General features: G+C 38.4%; 2 protein-coding genes across 3 annotated transcripts in view; one reads left to right on the top strand and one right to left on the bottom strand.

Moving 5' to 3' along the window:
• The window catches only part of LOC141598959 (uncharacterized), an 83325-nt gene extending 73580 nt beyond the window's left edge, over positions 1 to 9745 (bottom strand). Inside the window, exons 1-2 of one of the 2 annotated variants that reach the window (XR_012523685.1) lie at positions 9471 to 9745; positions 8887 to 8949 (exon numbers count right to left, since the gene is read on the bottom strand). The gene's annotated coding sequence lies outside the window, so the exon portion shown is untranslated. The remainder of the gene's footprint in view (positions 1 to 8886; positions 8950 to 9470) is intronic. The other variant, XR_012523687.1, reaches the window with a different exon arrangement.
• A 3431-nt stretch (positions 9746 to 13176) lies between these two features.
• Positions 13177 to 15832, top strand: LOC141600545 (LEAF RUST 10 DISEASE-RESISTANCE LOCUS RECEPTOR-LIKE PROTEIN KINASE-like 1.3). The gene is made up of 4 exons (XM_074420788.1): positions 13177 to 14233; positions 14416 to 14445; positions 14565 to 14798; positions 14967 to 15832. Exons 1-4 carry the CDS (start codon positions 13420 to 13422, stop codon positions 15830 to 15832), a joined length of 1944 nt encoding a protein of 647 aa, XP_074276889.1. The 5' UTR covers positions 13177 to 13419.
• The last annotated feature ends 7360 nt before the right edge of the window (positions 15833 to 23192 follow it).

The following is a 23192-nucleotide window of genomic DNA, read 5'->3' as shown; positions in this document are numbered from 1 at the left end:
TCATCGGGAAAACACAAACTTAGAGAGAAAACAACATTGCAGACCCAATGTGGCTCACCATAATAAATAGGGAAAGGAAGTTTGCTTAATTTCTCTCCAAAAGCTTATTAAAAAAACTCAAGTCATGAAATCAGCCATTATCTACCCATCGTGTAGAGATGCCGGAAAGGGTGTCATATTCCGGTTGGAATATTCTCTACTTATCAAACTTTCTTTAGACTTGTTGTTCACGAAAATAACTCTTGCAAACCAATTGTACACTACCAAATTAATGGTAATTTAAGCATTTAAATCAGATATTTGTTGAATCAATTATGCGAGGTTTACAATGATTAATTAACTGAACAAAAACTATGTAATTGTTGACTAAAAAGCACAATAAGCACGATACCATTGAAAGTGCACGTAGCCGTTCTAATCTGAGTATGCTTGGTTTTATAAGTGACATAGGTATGATTAAGGAGAAAGAGAGCACATGCCCAATGTTAATGGCATTTTCCATTTTATCTTCAGTGAGATCCCAAAGCTTATAGTCTGAGATCACCTTGAGCGAGTTTATCAATACATTCACACACTTAAATTATGAACTAAATTAAATTGAGTAACTATAGCTTATAATTATATCCTCGGCCCCCTCAGCAACGGCAACCTCGGCTATATGCATGTTTTGGTCTTTCATAGAAAAAATAAACACATATCCACTTCAATCAAACTATAGAATCATGCCAATCAACATCGCAATCATGATTTCTAAAATAAGGAAACAATTGTAAAAGTCCAAAGCATAAAACCAACCTCAGGTCATCGGTGCCATGTATTGCCTAGCTCGTCGCGGAGCACGCCATAGTCCTAAAACCGCAACATACAAATTAAAAGGAAAATACTAAGAAAATAGAGAACATAGGTAATTAATCAACAACAAATTAAAAAACATTATATGAAATAGCTAGAAGTCTAGAACCTACATTTCCAATTCTCAAACAATTAAGAAAAGACCATATTTTAAAAAATAAATAAATAAATAAATAAAACAAAAGAACAAACCTAAGTTTATAGATCATCAAATCAAACCCTCCTTTTACTAACTCCTCAACTGTTATCCTACGATACAAAACAAGATCACAACAACCCAATCACCACTCAACAGTATATAAAACGCAAAACAAGATCATAAAAACCCATTATAAAGTACAGCCGGAACGAAACAATAAGCAAATATCTGTAAATAAAGACGATGTGAGGCTCGGTAGCATGTGACACCATTAAAAGCTGGTCAGGGAGCAGCAACAACAACAAAAAAAGGCACCAGCCTTTGCAACAAGCAAGTAAAGTGATTCAAAAACCACAGAATACAATAATACGGATGGTGTTAATATCCCGGAATTCAAGCACCAATAAAGGGGAAACATAATCAGAAAGTAGAAATGGCGTAGAAGGAGAAGAAGCAAGGAAAAAAATGAAAGGATGAAAGGAGGACAAGAGAGGCAGAATGAAAGGCAATAATGACACGCGTTGATTGGGAATGAGAGGCGGAACGAAAGGCAGGGAATGAAAGAGGGTTGAGCTAACTTAGAAAAAAAGATTAAGCCATTATTGGTGCATGCCATGGCCCAATAATAACAGAAGATATATTTAGAATCAAAAGCAGAAAGACTGAATGATCATTTTTAGAGGAGATGAAAACCTGGAGCTCCATCGTGAGAAATGTCCAGCGAACATAAGAGAAATGGGCAACCCCTCATTTTGAGTTCCATCACACTGGGAAAAAAAAATGATCATTTTTCTGAATTCTTGTCAGAAAGACTGAATTATAAAGCACGGACTTAATACACCTATAAAGGCATAAACTTGGATACGGTGGGAATCTAGGATATGAAAAATTAAAAAGAGCAATTTATACTGGTAACCGGTGTATATGGACCCTTGAAAAGAGCAAAATGAACATTCAGTAGTTTATTATTAAACCGACACTAAAACAGAATATTTAACTACTACGCTAAAATAAGATTGACTATCCTATTCGCCAGCTCAAACCTATAAGAGCAGTCCAAACAGAATATTCACTACAATTCCTTGAGAAATATTTTGCTCGCTATCATATAGGACAGTCCTAATAGACCTTTAAAGTTAAGCCCATCACCTAAGATTAAAGTAGCACCTACTCTGCTAGGAGTGCTTTCTCATAAGCCATCATAGCATATTGGACTGTATCTAACACGCAGATGGCTCTTGTACCAAATTTCAAACTAAGATATCTTACACATCAAGTAACATCACATCAAAACTTAGTGCTGATGTAGTTTAATTCGGCTTTCAAACAATGTAAGAGCGAATCATATCTCCAGTCCTTTTTATAAAAGCCATTCAACCATTGGTGTAACTACATGTGACAACTTCATCTCTTCTCCCTCAACCTTTTTATAGGCATCATCGTCAAGCCATGCCTTTGTGGCGCATTCCTTTCCACAATCCAAACCTATGACGACTTATCACCAGCCTACTCCTATTACAAGTTCACAATACCTCAAAAGACTACTATGTAATACTCTTTTTACATTACAAAACGCTTCTTCCGTTCTCATACACAACACCGCTGCAACTATTTTATCATTCGTTACTCGCATCCTTCTCCACCACTGAACCACTATGATCCTCAGTTACCCAAGCACAATACACTCCAAAAACAAACCACCGCAGCCAGATATTTCGGAAATTAACATATACCTACCATAAACTCCCCAAACATCACCTTAAAGTAACTACCCACAAACCACCAATGAACATTAAACGTCACTACTCTCCATAGTACGCCATCATAAACAACCAAGAACAACCCTTAACCACCTTAATGAACCATAGTTGCCCCTCATTCGCCATGTCTGATATGGGGACATCTAGTTGCACTGTGTTAGATTAGTTTTTTTTTTTTGTAATATTTGTAAAACCTGTTTCCCTGGTCATTAATGAAAGGTATGCATTTCATTCACCCAAACCCTTTACTCTGTCGCCTACTTCTATGCATCAGTAGTCATTCCTCAATCTTACAATTTTGCATATTTACAGTAGAGTGTAAAGTATAAGATGGCAAACACTAAATCGAATGAAGTAAAGTTTATATTTATCAAGGTCATATCCCATGTAGATTTTAAACCTCTCATTGTCATTAATAATAATAATCCTTTAACTGAGACATATTCAATTGCCACTATATGCTACATTGCTACTGTCCTAGAAAAATCAATAACGAGGTGTTGCCGCAAAAGAACCTAAATAGGAGGCAACTAAAAGTAGACGCTTTGTTGAGTTATGTTAGATTAAATTGAATAAGCTACGTCAAACAAGCCCAAAGCGTAAGTAACTCTCTGGAAATACTATGACACAGGAAAATATGCAATCAGAGAGACACCCAACGCCATCTTTTAGGAGGTCATCTGCACAAGACAGAAATCTACGGCAGCTAGGTAACTTTTCGTCCTCATACCAGAAATAAAACAAACAAACGGTAGTGAGGGCAATTTCTCGTCCCCATACCAGATCTCCAGCTGCTACTATATCCAGTACAAGTAACACTCAAATTAAAATCCTAAAACTGAATAGAACAACTTTAAATTGAACAAAACCAGGTTAATCATACTTCGGAAATCCAAAATCAATGGACGTGGCTGATTTGACTGAAATTCGGCAGGGCATAATTCAAAGACGAAAGGTGAAGAAATAATTGATGGTGAAATAAACAAAAAATGAAGAAAGGAGAGGGAGTAGGGAGAATGATGTATAGAAATTACGAAGATAAGACTGAGTAGGCAGAGTGTGTGAGAATACACCGCATAATTCTCACCCGGAGGGCCCTCAACAACGACACCACGCACCCCGTGAATGCTTTATACACGGGATACTGCATGCAAAAAGAAGTAAGACGGATTTAAAAATTACAGACACTATCAACACCCACCAAATAAACCAGTTAATATCAGGCCAAAGAAATCAGAACCTGTGGTTTGGCTTTGCCGATTCAATCAGCAACCTCAAAGCGGTGCTAAGATCAGCGATCCCCTCCAGCTCCCTTCGAGATGCGCCGAAACTGTAATGCCTAGCACACCCTAAATTCAAACCGGGAGAGTTAAGATAAAAACTACAATCAACAAAAAGAAGAAAAAACAAATATAAGCAAATTAAGAGAATCAACCAGCAGCATGAGGGAACTACAAGCAAGCAAATGTTCGGCTTGAAGTTACCACAAGTAAGTAAACATACGTAAACAAATTAACACTATCAACGAAAAGAAGAAAAAACCTTTATGACTGTGCTATGAAGATACCACAGCTAAGTAAACATAAGTTAAAAATAAAGTCAAAACCCGCGAAATGAACACAGGGATCAAATTAGACAAACCAAAGAAATGACCGTAAGTACCACAAGCAAGTAAATGTTCTTCTTGAAGATACCACAAGTAAGATTAACCGAAAACCAAAGACACCTAAATATGCTTTATCAAAACCCTAAATAAGCAAGCTAAAACATATGAATACCCTAAATAAGCCTGACAAATTAAGAACCAATAAAAGCACATGCTTAAAGACTAAACCCAACACCATCACCAACTTTTAACAGTGTGAACTAACACTAAAATCACGACAGTTGATCACCGGCTAGACACCGAACGGTACCCCCAGTGATTCCAGATCCTAAAAAAATGCAACAGCTAAATTCCAGCCCTAAGGACTTCACCAATGGCACAGGAATATCTACAAGTAACCTAAGACCACCAACAGAAAGAAGTGAAATAGGCAAATTAGAATAATCAAGTTATGCTAAACTAATACAGATATTCAAACATTCATTGCATTATGTTCGGTGTTCTTATACAGATATACAAACATACATCTTTGCTTTTTCCGGATTGTGGTAGGCCACCATTATGTTCGGTGTTCTTATGTCTGGAATACTTGACAATAAAAGTTACAAATAAGTAGACCCACTTTAATTAAACACAAAATCCCATTTAATTCAAGAAAAAGAAAACCTCAAACTATCCGTCATCAGAAGATTGCAAATCACCAGACTTAAGCTGCTACCCTACACATATCCAAGGATAACGTCAATCACAATCATCATAATACACAATAAGCATCATCAAATTATCAACTGAGCCGTTGCTGGAACTGATAATAACCTTTAAAAGGAGGTCAAATTAACTTGAGCCTTGGTCTATGATCAAAAGCCCAATCCCAGGTAGTAGCAGCCTAAGAACTCAAAGCGCATAGAAAGAAATAATTAGAAAATGATTTCCGACCACGTAAACAAATTACCAAATGTACAAATCAACATAAGTAGTGAAATTATTATGATGCTAGATTTGCAGGAGGGTGAACCTAAATGAAGTAGTAGTTGATGAGCATATTCATCACTAAATGTAAATATGGTAATTAGAATCACATGGGGTGCGGCTAATTTGCCAGTGCTCCTTAATCAGGAGCAAGAGATTAGAACATATGCATTAAACTGGTCGTGGTATTGTCCATAACAGATTGAAAGTACTACAAGTAACACCAATAGACACATCAAGATAGCAGAATCATCCTCAAACAAAGAGAAACCGAATGGAGCCTAATACACATAAGCAAATAGTGTAAAGACGAAGATAGAATTCACAAATAATTGTGCAAATTTTACTTGCGGAACCACACAACAAAATGCGCAAAATCGAGGTGGGCAAGCAACTTTTCGATGAAATACTATAAAAGTTTTAAGTATGAAAAACTATTTGGCAAGAAAAAATATATTTTCCAAAATCATTTCTTTTCTAAATCTTGACAGATGAAGAATTGCACTGGAAACAGTGTACCTTCAAAAGTACGGACTGTTTTCCTTCAGATAAGCAATTCTTGTGCCTTGTCAGGGTAGTTTAGCATGAAAGTGGTCGAGCTCAGTAGATGGCTTCTGGATAACTCAAATATTTTCCAATCAAAAGAACTACCAAAATTAGCATAACATTTGTCCCGAATTGCAACGCACATATCTACCAACTAAAACATAAATACGTGTCTATCTTAGCTAATTAACCGACTCCCAAAGCAAAATACGGTACAAAGAAAAAACATAGAAGCTGATTATCAATTTATTAAAAGCTTTCATGAATTTTTTATTAGTATACATATATTTTAAGGGCTAATAATTTGAGAGCATTAAGACAAGTTTGAAATTATACTAAGAGATGTTTGTTTGGTACGGTCTAAATTAAGATCTAAATTACACTGCAATCACTACCACGACAATGTACATATACAAAAGCAATGAAAGGAAGACAATAACTGAGATTACATCACCTATTGCAGGCGGTCAGCCAAAGCCAAAAACCCAGGAATGCAATAATGATAGTAATAGTAAAATCAAATCAAATCAAAACAAAAAAAGGGAGAAAAACAAAGTATAACCAAAACCACGAAACACCTTTGAGTTTCGACGTAAGACAGACGCCACCAAGAACAGAATTGATCCGCAACAAAACCCTACAACTCCAAAGACCTCCGATTCAACCGCAACAAAACCCTACAACTCCAGCACCTTCGATTCAACCGCAACAAAACCCTACAACACCAGCAACTCCGATTGATCCGCAACAAAGTCTTATAATCTGAGCAGCAATCCAAAACAATCGAAATCCCAAATTTAATTGTGAACCATAGTCCATAACCCTAATAATTCGTGATATTTAAGTGATCTGGGAATTAGGTTGGTTCAAGTGATGAATTTGCGATGGGATCCGATTATTTGAAGCAATTTGTGTGAGATTTGTGAGGTTTATTAAAAGAAGTGAATTTGGGAAGGATTTAGAGAGTAATATTTTCATGAGAGAAGCAACTGAATGTCGAAGAAGGACGAAAAGAGTGAGAGTGATGAAGGATAGGTTAAGTTAGAATGGAAGGGTGAGATTTGAGGGTGAGAGATCAACGGCGCACATTGCTCATCTACTATTCATCGCTACAGTATGGTATGTTCTCTCTTTTATAAGGGTTAGGGATGTAACCAATTAATTCACAAAATGTTATGACTAGAGGTGCCATTTTTTACCCTGAAAATGATGTGAACAATAATGGTAACATGTTATCAGAAAATAACAACATTTTATTGTAAAATGATGACATGTTACCCGTCTTATTTCAGACCATAAGCAATGGTCTTAAGAAAAACGGACTGTTTGTTTTAGGGCCAACTCATTTTTCTCATTTGCATCATCTCTTTCAAGAACCAACACAATTTATTAATGCTTTTTTTTAAATATAAAAATTTGTTGCCGAAATCACATAAAACTCGCAATCCAAATATTAAAACTTAAAAACCTGCAACAAGAAATCCAACCAACCACTAATACCACAAATAGGATTATACATCCAGTTGTACCATAAGTATGGTACAACCAAGTATAAGAATCTGAGCTTATGTGTATTCTTTCTGAGCTAATTTAAAGTTCATGTTTTTAATGTCTAAATGGATGAACTCAATACTTTCTAATAAAGCTCATATTCTTTAATATAAAGCTCGGATACTTTGACACAAAGCTCAGATTCTACACGGTACAACATATACAACTGGTTGTACAGTCCATGAATTGCACTAATACATTACATGTAAAACAACATTACATCTTATTCAACCCAACAACGTTCCAAATACAATCCAAAGTACAAATAATCCCACAAACATCTTAGTTACAAATCTAATCTATACTAATTATTCTCTAAACATCTAGTAAACTTACATAAAACTATACATCAATCCAAACTCGATGCCACGAACCCACTAAAAATTTAACAAGCTTCCGGGATGATCAAAAGCACATTAAGAGCTTCCTTGATCGATTCGGTGTCCGCAAAACTTTCTTTCAACACAGATCCGATAACACCCTTAAGCTAATAATCGAGTTGCAATGCTTTGCAACAAAAACGAACGCAAAAACAAAGAAATAAGGAGTATCTTTGTTGACATTCAATGAAGTTCCTCTACCCGAATCACCCGAAATCAACATATTAGATAACTCGTTTATCAAATGAATGTCCACCTACTTCTATGCTACTATATGGAGAAGTATGCCATTAGAGACGAGCAAATAGAATAAAATAAATAGTACTCCCTTACTCTCGGTCATTTGTTTACTCTTTATTCTTTGTGAGAGGTATTTAATCAAAGGTAATCAAATGCAATTGGTCTCCCTTGTGACGGGTTACCATTTGTGGCGGATATTTTGTGAGATAAAATGGTAACAAAATGGGTTAGTGGAGAAAGGGGACCACATGAATAGTGTTGCAGAGAGAGAAAAAGTGGGTACATTGTGAGGTAAAATGGTATCCGTCACAAGCTTGTGACGGATATGTCATGTCTTCAATGAGAATTTGTGAATCAAATGAATGATACGGTGCTAGTATATCAAAACCTGCCAGTCCCCACTCTCATCGTTCAATGCAGCTATCTGTCAAGAAGTAAACAAACATAAATAAAAGGATACTGGAACTATCCTCATAAATCATAGGATGTCACTCCAAGGAACATATTAATTTAAGCAATAACTATTTAATGAGAAGCCAGTTGGGAGTACTAAAAAATATCGTATCAGATCTATAGCTTGATTGAATCAATCAAACCAAAAAACAAAACCCCAATTCTGATCATGTTAACAAAATAATGCAAGAAATTACAATTAATCCCAAATTAGAAGATCTTACTTGAAACTGAGTATCATAAAGACTGCTTATTGGTATATTCATTTAACCCATTTCAGGTATTCCAACGGAGTATCATATTGGTATATACACTCTATATATGACTCTTATCACCCAAAAATCTAACCAAGTCCTATACTTGACACAAATAAGTAGTAATACTAAGTACCTGCTAATACTTTAATACGTCTTCCTGCTTCTTCATCTCTTTCCTTGTCATTTCAGCTATAGCCTACAGATCATCATCATATAAAATTCAAACACCCCAATATATTCGTCAACATTTCACTTCAAATAGAAAAAAAAACACTTGATAGATGAAATCTAGACATATATGACATAATATAATGAAGCAATTTCTTTCATAAGTTTATATCCCAAGTAGTGAAAACAATAATTATGTTTCAATCTTTCTAAATGAGTATTAGAAGGTCTGAGTAGTGAAAACAATAATTATGTTTCAATCGTACCTATGAACCAAGATGAAGTAGGATAAAGCGGTGGAGATTATCAATTCCTATTGTTTCTTCATCTAATTTTGGGTTTTCTTCACCAGTGATACACATAAGGTTAACCACAAATCCACACCCCCAAATTCATTAAAGTTAGGGTTTTCCTTCCCCCCAAAATTCAATTATTTCATAAAATCACAATCAATTAATAAATCAAAAGAACACATTAATGTAAAATAAATCAAATCAGTAACCAAAACCAACAAATAAATTGAAAAAATGAGATGGAGAAGAGAAGAACCTGTTAAAAATAGAGAGAAGCGAGTTTGAGACTCGCGGCATTAAAGAGTAACTGAGTAAGCACAATGATGGTGATGGTGTTGGTGCGACAGGAGCAGTATGCATGGTGATAGTGATGGTGATGGTGATGGTGTTGGTGTTGGTGGGACATCGAGCAACATTAGGTTTTAGGAAGAACAAGTGACGGTCATAGGCAAAAGAGGGTAATATGAGTGTTTTAATGGCCTTTTTTTAATTAAATACTCCGTATCATTTGCATCGGTTTGAAGTATAATTGATGCAAAAACCTAATAATCTAATATCAAATACATCGGTTGGAAAACATAACTACATCACTTTTGAACAAAACCGACGCAAATATTAACAGTATATGCGTCGGTTCTTTAGCAAAAAGCTTAACTAAAAGGCGAAAAATGGATTCCCGCCAAAACTGAGCACTTTTTGCGTCGTGTTATTTAGAACTGACGTAATTCAATCGACGCAATAGGGGTTTTTTCTACTAGTGATGGTAATCATGACCAGTGTTTAAATCACGTTAAATATTAAAAGGATTATTTAATAAGTATACTCCAAGGTATTAATGATCTTCTTAAAATACTCTAAACTTCAATTTAACTCGCAATAAAACATACAATTGACCTCTCTTTCTCATAATACACTCACTTGACCGACTACCTCTTTAGCAAGTCACTCTCACCTTCTGCAGCCTTTATCCATCAGATCATCATCCTTATTCCTTTACAACAACCAAAACCGCAATCATCATTGCTCTATCTAAATTACAGACCACCCATACATCAATCATGCTCAAAAAATTTCATAAATTCGTATTTACAAATCCTTAATGTTCACCTTTTTTTATCTGGGTTGCCATTTACCGTTGTGTACGATTGTTAGATTGATGTAGTACGACTGTTAGATTGATACTCCTTTATCTGGGTTGCCATTTACCGTTTTGTACTTCCATATGAATCCTCTTAGGCGAATACTACTCTGATTAAAAAGAAACACAAATGCTTTCAGATGAATGTTCTCATAATGAGACTACTCTAAGCCCTTAATTTTGATGTTTCTTTAGATTTTGGGTTTTTATATGAAGCAAAGACTTTATTTCTTGTTGGTTTGTTCAAGTTTGTGTAGTTTTTTGTTGAGCTAATTGAATATAGTCCGACTTTTATCCGGGTATATTGTTTCAAGACCTTAATTTGGGGATGAAGAATTGTGGTATTTTGATGGTGAATTGTAGCTTAGGGGAAGAAAATGGAGGGTGGGTGGCGTTCCTGAAAGTCATGGATGCATTTGGGAAGAAGCATGATGGCTTGATGGAGAAGATGAATAATCTAACAATTGGTCTCCCTTGTGACGGGTCACCGTTTGTGGCGGATATTTTGTGAGTTAAAATGGTAACAAAATGGGTTAGTAGAGAAAAGGGACCACATGAATAGTGTTGCAGAGAGAGAAAAAGTGGGTACTTTGTGAGGTAAAATGGTATCCGTCACTCTAGAGTGACGGATATGTGTCGTCACAAATGAGAATTTATGATAATCTAAAGGTGGAATAGTTGGGTATAATGATAGTTAAAATACAGTTTGGAGTATTTTGAGAAGCACAGTAACAGTTTAGAGTATTCTCATTAAATAACTCATATTAAAATTGCTCTTGTTTCTTCCTTTACACGCATAAAAACTACATTTTCTATCAACTTTTCGAACAATCACGAGATACATTTCTTTATTTCATAACTTAGGGCCTGTTTGACCTTATTTTCCTAAAAAAATGTGTTGTTTAAAACTAAAGATTCAAACTTGATCCAAACCTGAATTGATCTTACCGAATATTTATGGTTCTACACTAATAATTATTCATAACTTAGGGACTTAATTGACCCGTTTAGCAGGTGTACGTGGAAGTAATAACTTGTCGATTAAATATTTTATTGGAATTTTAAAATCATTTCCGTATAGTTGACCTAAAGGACCAAGTATATGGACATTCACATTCCGCATCACTTTGAATTATTCAAAGAGTCATATTACTCATATATTCATATTTACATACCTGTAACTGTTGACTCCTGGATCTTGTGCAAGATTTTTCCTAAGTGGGAGTGAATCTCAGAGTGAATTTTTTGTATTTACCGTACGTAGATTCTAGTCTGAACCACTAGAAACGATCAAACGACCAACAACTTTCTTCATTTGACAAGTCCATTCAATTGACGAGATTTTAATGTTATGGAAACAAAGTCAACTCTAAATATTTGCGGCAAGCTTTTCCTCTCTATGCTACAGTCTATTTCAATACTCTCCTCATTTTAATCGTGTTTATAAATTTGTGAAATATATATGAGTTATATTTTAGTCAAATTTATAAAATTAATTGGAATAGAGAATGCGGTTTAATACTCTCACTCCATTACATTTATATTGAACATAAATTCACAAAATATTGTACGGAGTATATTGTTACTTCAACTTTTGTAACCTGTTTTCTTAAGTCCGTAATTTATCTTTTGCTGAAGATTTATCTAAATTGCCATAGCCAGAATTCGAAGTTAGCGAGGCGGAAATTTCAACGGAGGTGAACAAATAACAATATAAACTAAACTTGGTTAAAATTTTAAATAAAAACTTAAACGAATATGGCCGTGATTAATTTTACCTTCCATGGTCCTACAATTAGTCTAGCTTCAGAAGGACAATTTTGGTCTAAATCAATAAGACGGGATATTGTAACCGTTTTATATCTGTTTTACTGTTAAATGTAACCACTATTAAAAAGCAAGTTACTATAAACTGTAATATTATCTGTATCATTGTGATTACATTTAAGGGTTTTTTGTTAAAAACTACCTTATATTTAGGGGTATTTGTAAAAATACTACCTTATATTATGTTTTTTGTATTCAACTACCTTTGTTTTCTTTATTTTTGGTTAACAACTACCTATGCTAAGAGTCTAGATATATTTGGTCTGTTTTCCGGTTTTAACTTATCTCACATGACTCTTTTATGTTTTAATCTTACTAATGCCGATTTTGAGAAGTCATGAAGTACCGAGGCTTAACTTTAGTAGATGTTTATAGTTATTATTGAAATGTAAAATTCACTAATTTTGCTTATCTGAAGTTAAATTGTGGTTTGGACGCAGTTGATCATTGTTGTTTGATGTTAACAAAGTCATGTAAGATAGGTTAATGTCATTAAATCGACCAAATCTCGCCATATTTTCAGCGTAGGTAGTTTTTGACCAAAAATTGAGAAAACAAAGGTAGTCTAAAAAAAAAAATATAAGGTAGGTTTTTTACAAATACCCCTAAATATAAGGTAGTTTTTGACAAAAAAACCCTACATTTAACTATAAAATGATCATAAGTGATCCTTTGAAACAAGAACTTGTGATGGTCCTAAACTTCTAACAACCTCATAATCAAAAACCATTATAACACGTTTTCTTTTTGTAGCTATTTGCCGTACCTCACAAGTTGCTCAAGAATTATGGCTACAAAAAACTCTTGCAAAAATCAGTCTGTCCCATTGAAGACGGTCACTATTCGTCACAAGCTGAAGAAGAATAGTGATCCTTTTACAAACTGCAAGTGGGAGATTAAGTGGGGATATCTATTTTTCTCCACTTGTATTATCCATTAGTATTTTGTGAGAGGGACATTATCCGTCTTCAGCTTGTGACGGATAGTGTCCGTTTCAATTAGAATTTCTGTGCAAAAAGTCAGTCAACCTTCTAGCATTCCATTTACTTTTCAAACTTCATAGTTCAGACCAAAATACAAAAGTCAACATTCTTTAAACTTTCCTACTTTTATAAGCACCAAATGTTCTTATTCAACAGCGCGCTTAACCCACTCAAAATCATACCTTGATGACATTGACATAAATCCATGTTTATATTACAATAAAATTGATTGATTTTTCTTCAGATTTCATAAAAAAATGGTTCTTCGTGTTTATACCATAACTTTGTTTATCTTATTAATCTTATTAACTACAATTCGTCTGTCAAGTGCAAATAATGCATACTATACAGTATGCTCAAATACTCTATTCTCCTGTGGGAGTGTTAAAAATGTTGGGTACCCGTTTTGGGGAGGTAACAGGCCCCAATTCTGCGGCCGTCAGAATTTCGGCCTCCGCTGTGAAAACGGTCCGACAGCCGGCCCGTCTATCCATCAATTGGGTACTACAAACGGAGGGGATTCTCTTAGAGCGAGAGTTGTTAGTATAAATACATCTTTGCATACTATGTCTTTGGTTCAAAACCCGTTTTCACGTGACAATAGTATTTCCTGTGAAAAACTAATCAAGAACGAAACAGTATTCAATTTGTTAAAACCCTTCAAGCTCAGTCCACTCGTTGCCAACATTAGCTTGTTCTTAAGTTGTAGGGGTTCTGTCGCAAATTACAGCGCTAGTTTGAAGTCTCTCACATGTAACGGAGTAAATAGTACAGCGGATACAGCATATTTCGTTGATAAACCAGAAGATGTTGCTAACATAAGTAAGTTGTGTTCGACAAAGAGGGTTTTTCAGGTGCTGAAGTCAGAGCTGGATGAGCTAAAAAAGGGAAAAGAAAGTCTTACAGGGGTGTTGAAAAAGGGATTTGAGGTGGAATACACGGTGGACTTCGATGCCTGCTCTGCGTGTCAGAATTCGGGAGGTGTATGCGGCTCATCCGACGATAATGAAAAGAGATTTGTATGCTATTGCTCAGATGGGACGCATACAAGTCAAATATGTCATAAAACAGGTGCACTGATTTGTCCCAAACATCATTTTCCTAGTTATGCGTTGATTTGCCGCTTCAGATGATGATTCTTGTTAGTCAACTTCAATTCATTTTGAAATTCCGTAATTGTTAAGTAACCACTTTACCCTGCCATTGATGCAACATTACTGTGATTACTCTCTAATGTTCTGTTTTTTTTGCAGGGAAGAAGACATTGAAATATGTCGGATCAGGTAACGACTACAAAAGTTACTCTTCTGTTAATAATTAATTTCATTTGTTCATAATAATAAACCATGTAATGACGTCTTAGCAGAGATTCACTAACATATGATGTTTGATTCTTCATTAGGGATCGGTGGAGGTATATTCGTCTTTATAGCACTCCTTGCCATATGGTATCGCAGGTGCCTGAAATTTGGCAAGGCACGTAATAAGTCCCTTGATCGCTTGGAATCAGACCTGGGAAAGGACGGTCTATACTTTGGAGTCCCACTGTTCTCCTACAAAGAACTCGAAGAAGCCACCAACAGTTTTGATCATACCAGAGAACTTGGTGGTGGCGGCTTTGGAACCGTTTACTATGGTAAGGCCTATATATAGTAACTAAATAATTGCATGAGACGACTCAATAAATCCTCATTTGCTTCAAAATTTTAAATAATTGCATCTATAGAACGGCAGGCCTTAATTAATTTGTCCGATGTTTTTTTCATTCCGAGCCAATTTTCAAACAAACAATGTTTTGTTATAGGCAAACTCAAAGATGGAAGAGAAGTAGCAGTAAAGCGTCTGTACGAGAGAAGCTTCAAAAGAGTAGAACAGTTCATGAATGAAGTTCAGATACTTACCTGTCTGAGACACCAGAACCTCGTATCTCTCTACGGATGCACGTCTTGCCACAGTCGGGAACTCCTCCTTGTGTACGAGTACGTCTCTAATGGAACAGTTGCTGATCACTTGTATGGTCAGAAGAAATACTCCGACCCACTCTCGTGGGAAACCCGTTTAAAAATTGCTGTAGAAACCGCCAGTGCCTTGTCATACCTCCATGCCTCAGATATCATTCACCGCGATGTCAAAACAAATAACATCCTCTTAGACAAAAACTTTAATGTCAAGGTGGCTGATTTCGGGTTATCTAGACTCTTCCCAAATGACGTAACCCATGTCTCAACAGCCCCACAGGGGACTCCGGGGTACTTAGATCCCGAGTATCACCAATGCTATCAGCTGACAGACAAGAGCGATGTCTACAGTTTCGGGGTGGTTTTAGTTGAGCTCATCTCCTCACTTCGTGCAGTAGATATGGACAGGCACAACTACGAGATCAACCTGTCAAATTACGCAATGAACAGGATACAGAAGTGTGCATTTGCCGATCTGGTGGATCCACAACTAGGGTATGAGTCCGACTTTAAGGTCAGGAGAATGACAACTTCATGGGCCGAGCTAGCATTCCGATTACTGCGGCATTACAAAGACTTCAGGCCTTCAATGGATGAAGTTTTAGAAATTTTGACGAGGATTCAGAGTTTTGATTACGAAGCATTGCAGATTGAAGAGATGGAAAAGAAAGATTTAGTACAAATCACAAACTTGTTGTCACCTTCGATATGAGAGGACTTGTGAGGTTAAATCGTTGAGTAATCATCAATTAAGCCGACCATCGCCGACTTCGATAATGAATATAGTGAGTAGCTCTACCATATCGGAGAACACCAAGAGTTAAGGCCGCTTAATTTTTAGGATAAGCAGAGTTAATACATTAATACTCAAGGTGGTCAAAGTGTGTATCGACGGAGATCGGCCATATCGTACAATGTAATATACGAGTATCGATTTGAGCATAAATGAGATACCGTTTTCTTGAAGGATTCTTGATCAAAGTTGTGCTGCAGACCCGAGAAAAAGTAAATGAGATACCGTTTCTCACGAGACCTCTTTGAAAGAGAAATTACTCGTATATAGTAGTTCTGACAATTGATTGTGAATTACAAGACAGAACATCAAATAAAAAAAGCAAGGTTAGGAATAATATTTTAGTTCTTTACTTATCTTAGGCATTGTGTTTAGAATAAAAAAATTCCTAACTTTGGCTTTCTTATTGAATGCTTTGTCGTATTATTCACAACCAATTCCCAAAACTACTATATATAGTTTGAATTCCAACATAAAATCTATTATAATAAGCATACATATTTCATAAGAATTAACAAAAAAATCACACTTATTTCTTAACAGAGTGTATTCATCTAATAACAATGTCAAATTTTAATCTATTTTCAACCCTTCAGTGTTGTGGCAAATCTCTCATATCACTACTTGCTGAGGCCAAATCCAAAGACAAAACACCCGAAACGCCTATTTATAACAGAGTCGATTCTGCCATTACCGGTTTAATCAAGGACTTGGGGCAAAACAAAGATGAGGGGTTTACTACAGAAGAGTGTTTTCGCAAAGTTGTAGAGAAAATTGAATCGACTCTTGAAGAGCTGACGAAATATGACTCGCAAAATGCATCCAATTATAGAGATCTCGCAAGCAGCAGGCTTGGTAAGTTCGTATCCACTTTTAGTAAGACTCTCCCTACTTCAACTGCCACACATACTACCAACAAAACCAACAACAACAACAGTAATAATAACAATACTAGTGTTAATGATAATAATGTCCAACATACCAATATTGACCTTGAAAAATTATATTCAAGTCTAACCAATACTCAAAAAGTATTGTTAGAACTATTTGCTGTACTCCCACAGGGGACGGAAGTAAAAGAGAATGACTTGCGCCTTTGTTGGTTTTCGATAACTGAAATAAATGTCGATTCAGAAACAACAGTAAAGTTAGATTTCGAAGAACACTTAAATAAATTGGTGGAAACGAAAATAATTGAACGAGTAGTGACAGGGTGTAGGAAGTGTTAAAAAAAACAGTAGTAAAAGGGAAGGTGTTAAGTACACCATGCCCAGTATAATTTGGTCCAATTGTCAAAAATATTGTGAGATATGTGATGAGAAGTTTAGGATTACCGATAATGGTATAGTCGCAAACACGGATGCTTCTAATCTCACCACCAAGAGGCTCAACTCGTTGTTGTCAAAAATAATAGACTCCTACGTTAGAATGCTTCAACTGGGTAGCTGGAATAATGATCCAACAAAGTACATTGTCGTCGAAGATGTGGAAGCCCTGGCTAAGGCTTTTAACAAGATATCTTCGATCAGGTTTTTAAGCCTTCAAGGGGTATCGGGGTTAGTAGAGCCGCCTTCTTTAGCTACCATGGCGGAAAGCCTCAAGGTCTTGAACCTTAAAGGTTGCCACAACTTAGAATCTCTTCCACCGCAGTTTAACAAGTTGCTTAAGTGGGAACTTGGATATCTTGACATATCCGAGTGTTACCTACTTGATCACCTTCCGGATGCACTCGAGTGGTCAGTATTAAGCTTAGAGTGCTTAAGGGATTCGTACTTCCCAAAGAGCAGACGCCTGACCAACCCTTCATTTCTACCCCATCACAATTTCAACATCTTTGGAAACTAACATTACGAACAAAGCGATTGAATTTTCCTACAAAATCCGATCTTGAAACTCTTTGTGAGTTACGAAGTCTTACCCACTTGAAAATAACATGGGTGGGGGCGTGTTCTGGTGATGATAATAATGAAGATGTTCAATTTGAGGAGGATTCCAAATTTCCACCCAAACTTACAAAATTTGAGATGGAGGCTGCCTCCGACAGCACGTCAAAAAAGATTCTAGATCTAATTGCTCGACAAAAGAAGGCTACGGAAAATGTACCTGACAGTGAGACTGAGCCCGTGTCGCTCAAGAAATTGTACATCAAAGGGGGTAATCTTTCAAAGCTTGACCAGAATGTCAACTGTAAGATACTACGCCTTCAATATTTGCCTAATATGCAGCACAGTTGCTATGATATGATGCGTACATTTCCGACATTGCATCGGCTGGAGATGAGTAAAGATGTAATGTACTCCATGTTGCGTCGTCCTTCCGAAAGCTCTGGAACTACGATGAAAATTCAGGTTGGGAACCGTCCTTTACTCGTCATGCTGCTCCATCTTCCACTTCCTAGATTGATTCACATGCTGGATGCTTAACCTGCCCACATATGGGAGCGCGCTTATGGAAAATATATATAAATATATATACACTGTAATTGTTAATCTTGTGTAAAACCTTTCAATCGTTGCATAAAATATACTAAGTATAATTATTCGCGTGTAACATTTACTCTGTAATAGATTGTTGTAAATTGGAAACGATTTATCTCGATCTGCTAAAGCATCGTTATTCTTATCTTTTGCAAAGAAAAGAAAAAGAAAAAGGTGATGTTTGGAACCAGACCCGCCATCTTCATTCTTGTTGACCTCTAATATCCAAGCATTCCTTGAGGGTGTGTTTGGATTGAGGGATTTGGAGGGAAAAGAAAGGGAGGAAAAGTAGGGGATTTAAATCCCTTGTTTGGATAGCAACTAAAGGTGGAAGGAAATGGAGCGGGAAAGATTTGGAGGGATCCATTTTCTCTCCTCCAAGACAAATCAAAATCTCTCCATAATATGCAAGATTTGGATGGAACTTGTATCCTCAGACCCACACCACAATTCCCCTCCCCTTCCCCTCCCTTTCCCTCCACTTTTACTATCCACACACACCCTGAGTGTCATAACTACTTCTTACATGTTTAGCCTATAATGCTTCACTCTGTTTTTCCATAATATTGGGGACATAAAGTATGGAAATTGATGTTGAAAGTCCTCATTGATTAGGCTATTGCAAATTCAACAATAATACCAAAATCTTCAGTTGCTAACTTGGAACATAGGATTTGAAATTATTAAGCCTTTTAAATTTTTGCAAGTATACATTAACTCATTAAGGTGGCTTGAGATATCGGCCGGACTCAAAACTCTAAGGTCTTGTTTGGATGGGGGTTTGGAGGGGAGGAGAGGGGAAGGGAAGGGAGGGATACAAAATCCCTTATTTGGATTAAAAAAGGGGTAGAAGGGAAATGGAGGGGGAGGGGAAGGAAGGGATCCATATTCCCTCCTCCAAACCAAACTAAAATCCTTCCAATATAAGAAAGATTTGGAGGGAAATTACAACCAAACACTCACTACAAGAAACAGGGCATTTAACGACCGGGAACATCCGACCGTAGATAAGCTCGGTCGGTAAAATCAGTTAACGACCGAAAATGGTTGGTAATTAACATTTGGTCGGTAATTTTACCAACCAACACAAAATCGGTAATTTGGTCGGTTACAGCCTATGTTAGTTCGACTTTTCACTTTTAAACTCTTGCATTCAACACGGCACTCAAGGATATGAAAGCCTTATATAGTTATATGTCAATATGTCCCCTAAGTCTCAGTAACATAGACTACAACATGGCCCATTGCCCCCATTGGGATCGTCAGTTTCCTCGACACCCTATTTCCTACTCGCACTAGTTAAATCCAACACAAAATTTCCGATTTTACCCCTCTCATTTCATGCACACAAAAAAAATTAAACCTAACTCAAACCCCCGCCCCGACCACCCCCTTCCCCACCCCAGCTAACCGTGGTCAGGCGCGAATGACTGGCGACGAGCCGACGACCACCATAGCCGTGAAGTCGATAATGAACCGAACAACGCATCAAGCTAAAATTCGCAAACGCTTAAAAACACATAAGAAATCAAAATACAATAATTAAAATCAGAAAACCTAATTTGGTGCACAAAACAATCGAAGAAAATTGAGCAAAAGTGAATAAATAGGAGAACAGAGAAGAAACCTTGAGAAAAAGCGTTGGATTTACGGCAGTGGACTAGTGGAGAGTGTTAGTCTTACATCAGTTAGTCGGAGACTCGGAGGCCATTGACGAGCTAAAACGAAGAAATGGGGAATCACGATGGTTGCCGATACGGAGCGATATGAAAGTCAATTTTGATTGTTTATTTTCCTTATATGGAACTCCAATAATCAAATAAAACTGCCCCTTATTTAGTGATTATGATACTGAAGTTGTTATACTAAAAGTTGTGTTGGTTGTAGAGCTTGAACATGTTAATGAATTTAGTTTGAACAAATGAATTAGAGTAAGAAGAGAGAAGATTCGTTAAGGAGAAAGATTGAGAGAGAAAGAAGTGAATTGTATTGAATAGAGAATCAAGGGTTATATTACAATGATGGAGAGCCTGCTATTTATACTGATGGGGCATATTCTGCACCATTGACCAAGTCAACATACTGAGCAAGGTCAGAGACATCCACAGCAATGTCAACATATCAGACAGCCTAGCCGATGCAATCCATCGGCCTGTCACCTGGGTCTCGGCCTGGCACCCAGCTAGCCGGGACACATATCCGCGTACTCATATCCAAGACCGTCGGCCGGCCTGTCATAGGTCCATCGGCCGAGGGTAGAACGGTCTTTCCACCTGCTAGCCACTTGGCCACTACGTGACAAAAGGTGAAAGTCTATAAATACTCCTCAACCCTCATTGAGGAAAGGATCCCACACAATAACCTAAATACATTATTCATCTGGTAATATCTCCCTTATCTCTCTACAATACATATCTAGCCAAGTAACACAACTTAATCCTTTAAGTTTACTGACTTGAGCGTCGGAGTGAGTACGCTTGGCACAAAGCCAAGCCCTCAGTTCGTTCATTGTTGCAGGAGAGACCGTGAGGAAAGATAGAAGCAAGAAGGGTTCAACTCAAGACATTATTCTACAAGCCACGGGTGGTAACAAATACTTGCTCTGGATTTACACCCGGAACAATTGGCGCCGTCTGTGGGAAAAGACACTAGAAGCTAGTCACATTCATTCCCAAACAACAAAAACCCACCCAAAAAGCTAAGAAGATGTCGAAACAACAAGACGCAGTCGTGGCTGACGAAACCACTTTCTACCAAGATGATACTTTCAACAATTCTGGAGTCGTGCAGCCCTCCGCCAGCGGAGTAACCCAACCAGAGTTCGGGATGCCAATAATACCCGACACGCCGCTGCCAGCCAACCAGGTCATCATCATGGGACATGTGGTTGACGTAGCAAAACTGAAAATGCTCCTGGACCTAATCAGTAATGCGCCCGCTCACACTGTCACGCCGACAAGAGCGGCGGAAATTGTGACTCCGAGAAATTTGAACGGAGCACTAGGAGAAGCCGACCCAGTCAGGACGCCAGGGGAGCCCAAAGTGGGCGCGGTAGACCTAAGTCCTTCCCGCACTCGTGGGAGGACAACGTCCCCGCCGCACGAACGAGGCTTACCCGAAAGGAACCAGAGGAGTCCGACTCAGCAGAGTTGGAAAAGAAGTCCGAGTCGAAGAAGGAGTCCCTCCCGCTACGAGGGGAGGAGCCAGATTAGGAATGCGAGGAGCCGATCGCCACGTATCGTTCGACACGTGGTCAGACAGCCCCTCAACGCCTACGTCCTAGAAGTTCAGGTGCCAACTAAGCTCAAGTTGCCACCTATTTCATACAAAGGAGACAGTGATCCATCCGACCACGCTGAGGCTTTCGAGTCTTACATGTCGGTATGGGAGCAGCCCGATGAGGTCTGGTGCCGAGTTTTCCCAACAACCTTGCATGGGATGGCACAAAGTTGGTACAAGGGGCTCCTCGACGGCTCGGTATACTGTTACGCCGACCTAAGGGACGCCTTTCTAGCCCAGTACTCTTGCAACAAGAGAAGAGCCGTGGAGACATCGGACCTCCTAACTATCAAACAGGCGGGGGACGAGTCTCTACGAAGTTATGTGAAAAGGTTCGACGGAAAGGTCCAGCAGATTCGAGAAATCAATCCCGAACTGGCGGCCTTCGCACTGATGAAGGGCCTCCCAAAAGGAGATTTAAAAAATGAGCTCATCAAGTACGGAGGCCTGGGTTTGGACGCCGCCAGGAAGCTGGCCGACCAAGCCATCAAGGTAGAAGACTATCACAAGACCTGGGTAGGCCCCAGCGAGGCCGAGCACTCAGAAAAGAAGAGCCGCCGGGAGGACAACCCGGATGAAAGACACCGTGACAACCACGGGCCACGGTCCGAAGAAAGACGCCGTGAAAATAATAAGTCACGGTCAGACAAGCCTGCCAGGAAACAGAGCTCGGCGGATGCCGGGGGAAGCTCGGGAACATACTACAAAAAACGGTACGATGAGCACACCCCCCTAGTCGCATCGGCCGCCGAGGTCTTCGCCTTAAGCAAGAACGAGGGCCAGAAGTGGGAAAGACCTCCCAGGCCGAGGAGTGACGGTGACACGAGCCAGTACTGTGAGTACCACGGCCACACCGGACACTTAACCAACGATTGCCGACACCTGAAGGATGCCATTGAAGAACTGATCCGGAAGGGGAGCCTCGGCAAATATGTTGCCGGGGGCCAAAAACCAGATGTCGGCGGATCAAGTAGCAAGTCCGTCTTTGAACGGATAGGAGTAATCCATGTCGTCATCAGGGGCGACGGGAACGATGGGTCCGCTCATGGGCACAAACGGCACCTGAATGAACCATATCAGGCCATCAACTTTGTGCCTAACACAACCACCCCCGCTCCCAACATCCCCGATATGACCATCGGACAAAAGGACTACGAGGGAGTCATCGCTCTTCATAACGACCCACTTACAGTCCGCCTGGACATAGCCAACCACTTGGTGAGGAGGTGCCTGATTGACACAGGCGCCTACACGAACGTTATGTACAAAGAGTGCTTTCTCAGCCTCGGTCTGAGGGTTGAAGATTTGAGCCCTCGCACCAACCCGTTGTACAGCTTTTCTGGGGCCGGCCTGGTACCCATGGGGTCAGTCAGATTGCCGGTAAGGTTCGGCGAGGGAAGTGCAATCAAGAATGTCATGTCTGAATTCGTAGTCATCGACGGCACGTCTGACTACGACGTTCTCATCGGTCGGGTCACCCTGAGCGAAATCGACGCTGTGATATCCATCCGGGCCCTGACATT

The sequence above is a fragment of the Silene latifolia genome, chromosome 9 (assembly GCF_048544455.1).
Source record: "Silene latifolia isolate original U9 population chromosome 9, ASM4854445v1, whole genome shotgun sequence".
Lineage (NCBI taxonomy): Eukaryota > Viridiplantae > Streptophyta > Magnoliopsida > Caryophyllales > Caryophyllaceae > Silene > Silene latifolia.
Note: the sequence above shows the minus strand (reverse complement) of the source record. Positions and strands in the feature narration are given on the sequence as shown.